Genomic DNA, 10,369 nt, shown 5'->3' with positions numbered 1-10,369 from the left:
TCTGCTTCTAAGTTACATAATGTATATTCTCCATAATATGCATAATCGAGATCCGGAGAATATTGAAATTTGTATTGGCAGCCAAACTTTTTCAGCACCAAGGTTAATAATCCATGATCGTTGCAGGTAAATTCCCATCATATGGTATTGCTCTTCTCTGAATGCTTGCCAACAATCCAACCAAAAGCATTTGGTTAAGAGAAAATGATTTGTCACTTGTCTTGTCAAATATTTTTAAAGCAAAATATTTGTAATTACATATTTGATAGCACAATAGTTTTTTTTAAGAAATAAAAATAAAAGTTCTAATTTTTACAGATACATTAACTTTTTAGTACTCATCATTGTCTCAATTGCTAGATAAAAGATATATAGTTTACAGAAATATATATAAAAAAAAAAACCCAGGTTTTTCTTTTAATATAAGTCATACTTTGATTAAAATTTTGTTAAATAATTAGTTCAAAAGCCAAGAAAAATGTTTGTTGGCAATGGCTCTTTAAATAGGATATTTCAAAATCCAAACGTTTATTGAATGATTAGAACTTTTTATTTTTATCACCTAAAAAAATTAATGTGCTATAAAATATGTAGTTATTAATATTTTTCTTTTTCAAAAAAATGACGTGGCAATAAATTGGCATGAAATGTCTTAATTACAGAAATAAGTTTAAATGTATCCTATTTTGGGAATTAAAATTTTAAACTACCTTACTTAAAGAAAAAAACTCAAAACTGATTCAAGATTTTGAAAGTTTAGATTACAAATGTGAAATAAAAACTAATAGATTCAAGAAGAAAGATGAGACAGATTTGCTGGTCCACTAAAAGTCTTGAACCTGAGTGAGTGTGAACCCAAGATTTTTCAGACTTGGGTTCCAATTAATTCAATTGGAATTGTTCTAATTAGTCAACATTAAAGAAAACCATGGTTTAATTTCACCAAAAAATCAGCAAAATCTAAATAAAAAATGAAACAATGCTTGTTGAATCATTCATTCATTCACTCTTTCTTCTATAAGATTTTCATCAGTTGTCTCTGAAGGCCTGGAGGACCACTTGTTGAGCCTCTCTGATGCTTTATTAACCTGAAGACAAAAATAAATAAACAAATTGTCGAGCAAATTCACCTAAAATTAAATCCAAAACTTTATGCAACTAATATCGATATTCAGCAGATTTAAAATTTAAATATTAATACCTACAATTTCTTCTGCTATTTTCAGATTATGATTTTTTTGTTAAAAAAAAAATATAATATTTTCAATCTCCTTTTTTTTTTTTTTTAATTCATTTTCATTACCTGCTCTTCCCAATCAGTCGTTGAGGTAATGTAGCCTAGAACAATTGTTTGAGTTGCAACACCTATTATCATCCCAATCCATATGCCCTGTGAAAATCAAAGGAAGAAATTCAATTAATTTGATTTAGCTCAATTGTTGAGATTGCCGGAATATATATATCAAGATTATGAAATAAGGTTGTTCTAACCTTCACATCCATTTTGGCAACATATGCAAGAATAATTCCTAAAGGCACCCCAACCACATAATAGGAACAGATGTTGACATATGTAACCATACTTTGTCTGCCAGCACCAATTGCTACCCCTGCATTTGAAGTTTTCATCCAAAACTAGTTTCTTAGATCCTGTTTTTCATATTCTATAATGATAAATGAACTTCAAATTAGAGCTGATAATAATTTTAAGTAAAGATCCGGTAACGTATTTCGAAAATTATACAAATAATATATCATTTAAAAATTTTAATAAAAATCATAAATAAATTTGATAAGAACTAAAACATATATTTTATATTTAATATGTTCACACAAATTGACATTTTAATTTTTATGTTTTATTTGTGTTAGACACAAAATAATAAAGACAGACACGTGAATTGTCAAATCTACTTTAAATCAATTTTTTCATGGCTACGTCAGTAATTTAAACAGGTGCATTCCTTTCATATTTTGCCAAAGTGTTGTCCTAGAAAATGAAAATGATTAAAGCAACATTATGAGATGAAATGTGGAATGCAGTTGAGAATTGATCAGCTTCAATTGAACTGTTACTATCCTTATTATATGCTTGCCTGAGAGGATTGGCTGAACACTGTTGAGCAAAACCAAGAATGAAAGTAAGATAGAGAGGTCTGCCACAGATTTCGCTACATCCTCATCACTTGTGAACAAGTAACCAATTTGTTGGCCAAATATCAAGCACATAGCCCATAAGAACACTCCAATACAAAGTGAAGTACATATGATAACTTTTATGGAAAATTTTGCAGCTTTGGCATTTCCTCTCCCTAGTTCATTTGAAACACGCACGCTGTTGAAAGGAAAACAATGACGTATCAGTTTGAATACTTGTTGTGAGAGAAGACGTAAGGTATTAATTTCAGTGATAATTCTGAAGCTATATATGCAAATTACCAACCTAGCTGCAACCAGGAAGCCGATGAACATCATTAGTTGCCATGTTATGATATTCTGGCTGCAATGTACTTAGAAATTAGTGCTTATTTTATTATGGTATATTGAAAATAATTAGGGCAAGTATAAATCAATTTCAACCGATTTGATAGACCAATCTGACTTAATTTATTAAGTTGATTCAGTTTCGATTATAGTAATTATAGATTAACTAAATTGATTTAATGAGATTTCTAAAGTTAAAAATTGAATCGATTGAATTAATTAATATTTTAATAGATTTTTAAATATATTATATATAATATAAATATATATAATATTTTTTATTTGTATTTGCAAGAATGACAAATATAATATTAATGGCAAAATTGTATTTATAATACATTTTAAAATATATTATATAATATAAATATATAAAAAATATTTTTTATTTGTATTTTTAAAAATGACAAATATGACATTAATGGCAAAATTGTAAGGTGGGCTTTTTAGGTGAAAATTGTTATAAAATTATTATTCAAAATTGGTGGAAAATTGGTGAAAAGAATAAGTTTTTTGATTGAATTAACCGAATCAATAGATTTTATATCAATTCGATTATTAAAAATAAATCGATTGATTTAATTATTTTATTAGAAAAAGTTAATTAAATTGGTTTTCAATTTAGATTTAATTTCAATTTTGTAGATCGAACGATAAACCGATTAATTATTCACCCTAGAAATAATCAGTAATCTTACCAAATGGAGAAGGCATCTATAGCAATTGCAGCATTTTTCATATACCCTGCCATTAGGACTAGAACAGCATAGTACCATAACTCTAAGCTGACAAGCCAACAACACAAGGAAGAAAACTGAATTCATGTTATAAGATTGGTGATATAAACTGAGGTATCTACTTGAGATGGAAGAAAAAAATCTAAAGGTTGAAATTAAGTGAAGGGAAAAGGAATTTACCAAAGCATAAATCCTGAGGATATTGAGAGCTTTATAAAAGGAAATAGATCAAGAAAACAAGCAAAAGTCAATCCTTTCCATGTGTTAGGACACCAACCACCAAATACGTAAATGAACTCACCAATTACCACCAACCAACTTGATATGATCATTGAACCCATAGCACCAGGAATACCCCAATTCAACTTGCTCACAAAGATCCATGACAAGAACACATGAAGAACGAATGAGCCAGCAGAAATCCATCCGACAATCATGTTTTTAAGCTGGGATTGTAAATAGCTTTGAATGGTCAAGCTAAAAACAAAAGAGTAGAGAATGGGGATGAACCAAAGAGAAATATATCCAGAATCAGTGGCTATATCATCATCTTCTTCAAGTAATTTGAAGATTGGTGATGCAAAGACGAAAAGTGGTAGCAAAACAGTTGCTGTGACAAGATTGATAATCCATGATCTTTGCAAGTAAATTCCCAACATGTGGTACTGCTTCGCTCCAAATGCTTGCCCACATAGTGTCTCAGTTGCGCTGGACATCCCCAACTGCAAAAATAATCATGAAAAAATAAGACAAAAATTGTTAAAAGTATAGTTTCAGAAGAAAAACAAGAAAAGGAAAAATCTGAATCCTTCTTTCAGGGTCTAATCAGTGACAGATTGCGAATGATCATACCAAAATTCCATTTGTAAATCTAACTGTCATGACTTGTATGAGGGCATAAGCAGCAAGCTGTTGTTGACCGAAGTGTCCAATGAAAGCTTGAGTCACTACAAACATTCCAAAGGATGTCACCCTAGCTAACATAGAAGGAAACCCAACCCTCCATAGTTTTTTTGATTCCTCCCAAACTCTCCTTCTCAGGTTACCATTTTCCTTAGGTTCTGACCCAAGAAGCCTTTCATCCATGGTGCTGCTTCTTCTACTCCTGCAAGAGCAGTCTACAGAAAGAGTGTTAACAGTTGTAGGAGGTAAGTTTGGGGATCTATTGATTATTCACAAGAGAGTGGGAAAAGATTGTTAAAAGTCTATATCTATATTATATCTATATATTGTATATTAAACTACTCTCCCTTTGAGATTATTGCTACGCTCCTCTAAGTCTTGGCGAGGGGTTAAAAGTCTATATCTATATACTGTATATTGAACTACTCTCTCATGGAGATTATTGCTACGCCCCTCTAAGTCTTGGCGAGGGGTTTTCACATGTTAAAAAACGATAATACACAAAAATTTTTTCTCGTAATAAAGTGATCAAAGATAAAGGTCTGGTTGTTAAGAAAAAGCTTTCGGCTCACGTTAGCGGGTCTCTCTTGAGTTGACAATTTTCTTGCCTAACTACCAAATTTTCTCGCATAACTACCTCTTTCTCTCGCCTAACCATCTATTTTCTCGTTGCTTTCTTGTTGCTATCCCCAATTTCCGCAACTCCCTAACAATCGTTGCAGATTCCGTCACAGTTGGTGAATGGGAAGGTTTTCAAGCCATCAAATGAGGTGTATGAGGAAGAGCTCCAATGGCGTAACTCCTTGGTGGCTCAATTCATATGTAAGGTCCCTAACTTCAGTTAGTTTCAACGACTAGTTAGCTTGTTATGGGGCAAGGAGGGGCTAGTTTTGATCAAGCCTGTTGGGATTAATCTATTCATAATGCATTTTGCTTCCAAGCAAGATTGCGATAGGGTTCTTGAAACAGGACCATGGCATATTCAAAATAAGCCAATTATAGTTCGTAAGTGGAAGCCAGGAATGAGAACTCTAGTGTTTCAGATGAATAAGCTACCAGTCTGGGTACACCTGCGTCACGTTCCATTGGAACTTTACACCAAGAAAGGGTTGAGTTACATTGCTAGCGCTTTGGGCAATCCACCGTACATAGATAAGATTACTGCAAATCTTGAAAGGTTAGCTTATGCAAAGATGTATGTTGAGGTGGAGGTGGAGGTTAATGCTGAGATTCCTTAATTTATTAATGTTATGCTTCAAGATAATACACGGCTTCTATTGCAGGGGAGGTTCCGTGGATACCACTAAAGTGTCAGTACTGTAACATTTTTAGGCGTATGGATAAAGCATGCTTGAACAAACCAGTGGTTACTGAGACAAAAATATGGCAGCCTAAGAAACAAGAGATAAAACTAGAGAGGCTTGGGTCATGAAGGAAAAGAAGGAAGGGGGAGTGGTTCATGTGGTGGCAAAAAGGCAGCAGGTTGCAAAGTTCGAGTTTGCAAACAGGTTAATGATACTTGAAACTGTTAAGGATGGTGATAAGGGGATCGCTGGGGGAAACCATATAGAAGCAGGACTGCAAGAGGTGAAGGATGATGAACCAATTGTCTACTTGACAAGGAAAATGAGTGCAATTTCAACTGGAGTTGCAGACTTGATGAAGCAACTAAAAGTTAAGAAGAAAGGCCCTAATGACAAGGGAAAAAGTAAACAAGTAAAGGCAGATAGTTCTGCATTCAGAGGAGCTCCTTCCTTTTCTCATTCCTTATAAACATTCTTAGCTGGAATGTCTGAGGGCTTAATGCCACTCTAAAACAAAAAAAGGTTGTAGGTAGGATTAAAGGATTAAATGTAGATATTGCCTGTTTGTTGGAAACTAGAATAAAGCAGCAAAATATGTAACAAGTTATGAATAAATATTTGCTGGCTGGTCCATGCATCGCAACTAACCTTGTGTTCCAAATGGACGAATTTGGTTGTTATGGAAACCAGAAGTGAATGCGAACTTAGTGGCTGTCACTGACCAGAGCATCACCTGTTACATCCCACATGGTGCTTAACAGGTTTGTCTTACTAACATTTATGGGTATAACACAGGGGGGGAAAGGATGAAGTTATGGGAACACCTACTCATTCTTCAAAGTACCACTAGTGGCTGCCCATGGATTTGGACCGGTGATTTTAATTCTGTTGCTCACCCCGCAGAGAGTTCAGATAACAATAGCACTCAAGTTGCTAGCTCAAGTACGAGAGACTTTCAGACTTGCATTCAGTAGCTGGCAGTGATAGATCAATCATACACAGGGCAACTATACACATGAAACAATCACTTTCTCTCAAGGAAGCTGGATAGAGTGTTGATGAATGATGTGTGGCTTACTCAACTACCAAATTCTATTGTTGAGTTCCTTTCACTTAAAGTTTTTGACCATTGTCCAAGCTTGATAAAGCTTGAAGTGCCTAGAAAATCATCTCTAAAACTCTTCAAATTTTTTAATTTTTGGACCAAGCAGCCACAGTTCATGAAATTGGTTTAGGAGTTACGGAGAGAGCCAGTGAGAGAGAGGCCTATGGCAGCATTACATATGAAGCTAAAGCGGATAAGACTGGTGCTGAGAAGATTCAACTTCGACCAATTTGGTGATATTGCTGAGAAAATCAAAGAAAAGGGGAGGAGCTGGCAGTTTTGCAACTTGCAGGCCTTGCTCAGCCTGCTATTGCCAACAAAGAAAAAGAGAAGAAGCTATCGTTGGAACTTCATGAGTTACTGAAAGTAGTGGAGAGTTTATGAAGACAAAAATCTAAAATTAGATGGGTTTTGGAAGGGGACCAGAATACGAGATTTTTTTTCATAAAATGGTGATGGCCAAGCATAGGAAAAGCACCATAAGAGTTTTGTTTGATAGAGGGGAAAAGATTGGAAGAATACTTGCAAATCTCCATGGGGCCTTTTAGGTGGCCATTGGGAATAGTTGATGTTAATGTAAAAAGCTTTCCCAAGGAATTGCTTGCTGAAATACTTCAAGTCTCTTTGATTGAAGAACAACAAACTATCCTTTCTCCAGATGTCACCAATGAAGAGATCAAGGAAGTTGCATTTACTCAACATAGTGACAAAGTGTTGGTCTTGAATTAATTCTTATTTTGAAATAACAAACATTAAGCTAAATAAATTTTATTAATATTTTGAAAAAGATTTATTTAGTATATATTCTTAAATTTAATTATTTTTGGTACTAAATAAATAATATATTTTTTAAAGTGATATTTGATTTTGAAAAATATCTTAGAAAATTGTTTAAGAGATTGGTCTTAATGTTTGTATAAAAAATACAAATTTTTAAGATTGACAATTCTTTGTAAAATGTTTGTCAAAGTTTAAACAAACATTTCTTTATATTTTTGTAATTTTCAAACCAAAACTCTCTTTAAAAAATATTTATTTGAGCTTAAATAAAAATCTAATTATTATTTTTAAAGTGAACTTATTCATCTTTAACTCAATACAAATTTGATAATATTGGTTTTAAGAAATGAATTAACTTAAGAAAGTTATTTTATAAGAACAAAATTTAAATATTTGAATTTTATATGAATGAAAAGCCTTTTTTAATCTACTTTCTAACGGATCAAACAAAATCTAAATCTAAATTTAAAAAAAAAAGATTTTGAATTTTTCCTAAAAACTATATATTTTGTTTAACAACCGTATAAGAATAAGATGTAAAAATTCACTACAATTTTCATACATTGAATTAGATGATGAATTTTATATAGATAGAAAGCACCTTAAGTATAGTTTCTAAATCTTCAAACAGATCATTATTTGGAGTTGTATAACTCAACGTATGATCAATTTAATAAGTAGAGTGTGAAAAAGGATTTATTTGAAAGAAAACGGATGCACTATTCATACAAAATGTCCCTTAAACAAAATTTTGTAAAAATGGATCAATCCCTTATAAAATGGATTGATCCATTTTGAAAATGAATTGATCCTCTATCAAAATGGATTGATCCATTATGAAAATAGGTTGATCCTCTATCAAAATAGATCGATCCATTCTCTTGCAACGGTAAAAATTTGAATAAATTTAAAAACCATTCAATCCATTAATATATTTGATAAGTGCATTCATCCTTAACAACCTTCAATGGCTAGTTTTTCAAGAAATAAATGTGCATTTTCTTGTCCAAACAATCCCGATCAACTATAAACATATTTTTTCTATAAAAGGGACTCTTCCAATACTATTGAAACCAGGAGATAACACTAAAAAAGCATTGCTTTAATTTCTTCAAGAAATTAAAAAAAATAAAATGTTTAGAGCTTAAATTCTTTATCCTTGTATTCATTATCCATTTGTATCCATTTAATCTTTTCTTATATTTATTTTTTGGCCAAACTCCTAACATTTGTGAAGTTATCTAGTTTGAAAAACACTCGTATCTTATTTGAGATTGTAGGTTCAAGGGGGTGAAATCCTTGAGTGTATTTATGAAAATTTGGGAAAAACCATTAAGGGTTTTTTGGTTTGTTGTACTCTTAACCTTGAAGAGGCTATTTGAAAGAATTAACATATATTGGATTGTGCTTGGCTAGGATGGCTAAGGGAGAAAATGTACGCACCTTTGGAGAAAAATCGAACTTCTATAAATTTTTGTGTTTGATTTCTCTATCCCTACTCATTTTAGTTTAATTGTTGTTTATATTTGTATCAAATTCATTAATTATTGTTTATTGAATCATATTTTCATTAAAGAGTATATTAATTTTAATTTTTCATTCAATTTAATTCCAATATATTTTTGGGAAAGAATTTGAAGACAATCTAATTCACTCATTCGTGGATTGTCTTTTACACTTAAGCTAACAATTGGTATTAGAGCTTATGGTCTCTTTTGTAGGTCTAACAACATTGGATAAAAGATTCTATGGCTTAATGTAGTTTCCAGGATGGCGAGAAAGTCCTCAAAACTCTCAAGTTTGACAAATATAAGCTATTTGAATGGAAAATGAGAATGAGACTATTCATAATGCTCGTGATATTAGAGCACGGTTTATGATAGAAAGAGGGCTTAGAACTCTTTTCAAAGATGCAAAGTACATGACCTAAATACTAAATGATGCCAAGGCCAAATGCATTCTATATGAAACTTTAGACTTTTATAACTTCAACTTGGTCACAAATTGCTCAACCTCTAATGAACTATGAGAGAAATTAGATTAAATATATAGAGACAAGAAAAAGAAGAAAATTGAAGAAAGATCTTATAAAAGCCAATGCTCAACTAGTGAAAAAACAAATTAAGATGAGAGTTCAAGCAAAAGACAACAGTCTAACCATAATACACCATGCGTCATGGCTTTTAAGAGCTTAAGGTAGCATCTAACTCTAGTGATTTAAAGTCTTAAACATTTAATGAATTACAAGATGCCTTTGATGAATTAACTATAGAATTTGAATCAATGAACTTGAAGTACAAGAAAATGATTTCAAAATTGAACATTAAATATGAGTTTTTGATAAAAACAATAGATGATTTGGAAAATCAAAATGAAAAATTGAAAATAAATATTAAAACTTTCTAAAAGAGAAATAAAATTTTAGAAAAAGAAAATTTTGATTTGAAAAATAAGTTTGAAAATTTGGTAAATGCAACACAAGAGCTTTTCAATAAATGTTTAAGTGTTAAAACGACCAAATACAATTATTATAAATTTCATGGTCATTCCATATCCATTTATCATTTTAAAAGAAAAGTCTCATTTTATAATTAAGTAAGTGTGGATTTCAAAAGGAACTAGAGATTTAGTCACTAACTCTTAAGGATTCGAAGTAATTTGGTACCAAAAATCAAATGAAAAATGTCTCTTGTAGGTGTGTTAGAGTAAGTAGTTACAATTTATTTTGAATAATGGAGCTCTAGATATACAATGAAAAATGGATAACTTTTAACCCAAATCTTTATTTAAAATGAATTTGAAATTTGGTTACTTATTCTTGAAATTGATTTTTGAGTGTTTAATTACTTATTTTTTATTTATACTTTTATTGATATATATTGGTTGTGTAAAATTGATTCTATGAGATATATTTTGAATTGTTTAGTCTTTAAAGATTGATGTTTTGCACATTACTTAAGAACTTTTGCTTTAGTGCCAACATTGTGCTATTTGAAGATTAATTTGATAGATGGCCTATAACTTAAGTTAATATTGATGACTTGTTTTGATTGAAAGTA

General features: G+C 31.3%; 1 protein-coding gene across 1 annotated transcript; it reads right to left on the bottom strand.

Annotated features, from left to right (window-relative positions):
- Window positions 1-812: 812 nt before the first annotated feature.
- Window positions 813-4,578, bottom strand: LOC111296389 (protein DETOXIFICATION 24-like). Its single transcript, XM_022890676.2, has 8 exons — window positions 4,071-4,578; window positions 3,399-3,940; window positions 3,180-3,266; window positions 2,444-2,500; window positions 2,097-2,335; window positions 1,492-1,610; window positions 1,304-1,390; window positions 813-1,088 (listed from the first exon to the last, which is right to left on the bottom strand). The coding sequence occupies exons 1-8, from the start codon at window positions 4,302-4,304 to the stop codon at window positions 996-998; spliced, it is 1,458 nt and encodes a 485-aa protein (XP_022746411.2). The 5' UTR covers window positions 4,305-4,578; the 3' UTR covers window positions 813-995.
- Window positions 4,579-10,369: the final 5,791 nt, after the last annotated feature.

Source organism: Durio zibethinus, chromosome 12 (genome assembly GCF_047325235.1).
Source record: "Durio zibethinus cultivar Kanyao isolate XHJ-2024 chromosome 12, ASM4732523v1, whole genome shotgun sequence".
Lineage (NCBI taxonomy): Eukaryota > Viridiplantae > Streptophyta > Magnoliopsida > Malvales > Malvaceae > Durio > Durio zibethinus.
Note: the sequence above shows the minus strand (reverse complement) of the source record. Positions and strands in the feature narration are given on the sequence as shown.

Coding starts and splice junctions, on each gene's coding strand:
- LOC111296389 (XM_022890676.2), bottom strand. CDS start 4,304: ATGGATGAAAGGCTTCTTGGGTCAGAACCTAAGGAAAATGGTAACCTG. Junction 3,267..3,398: donor TCCTCAGGATTTATGCTTTG/GTAAATTCCTTT, acceptor TTGGCTTGTCAG/CTTAGAGTTATGGTACTATG. Junction 2,336..2,443: donor GGCTTCCTGGTTGCAGCTAG/GTTGGTAATTTG, acceptor TCCTTTCAACAG/CGTGCGTGTTTCAAATGAAC.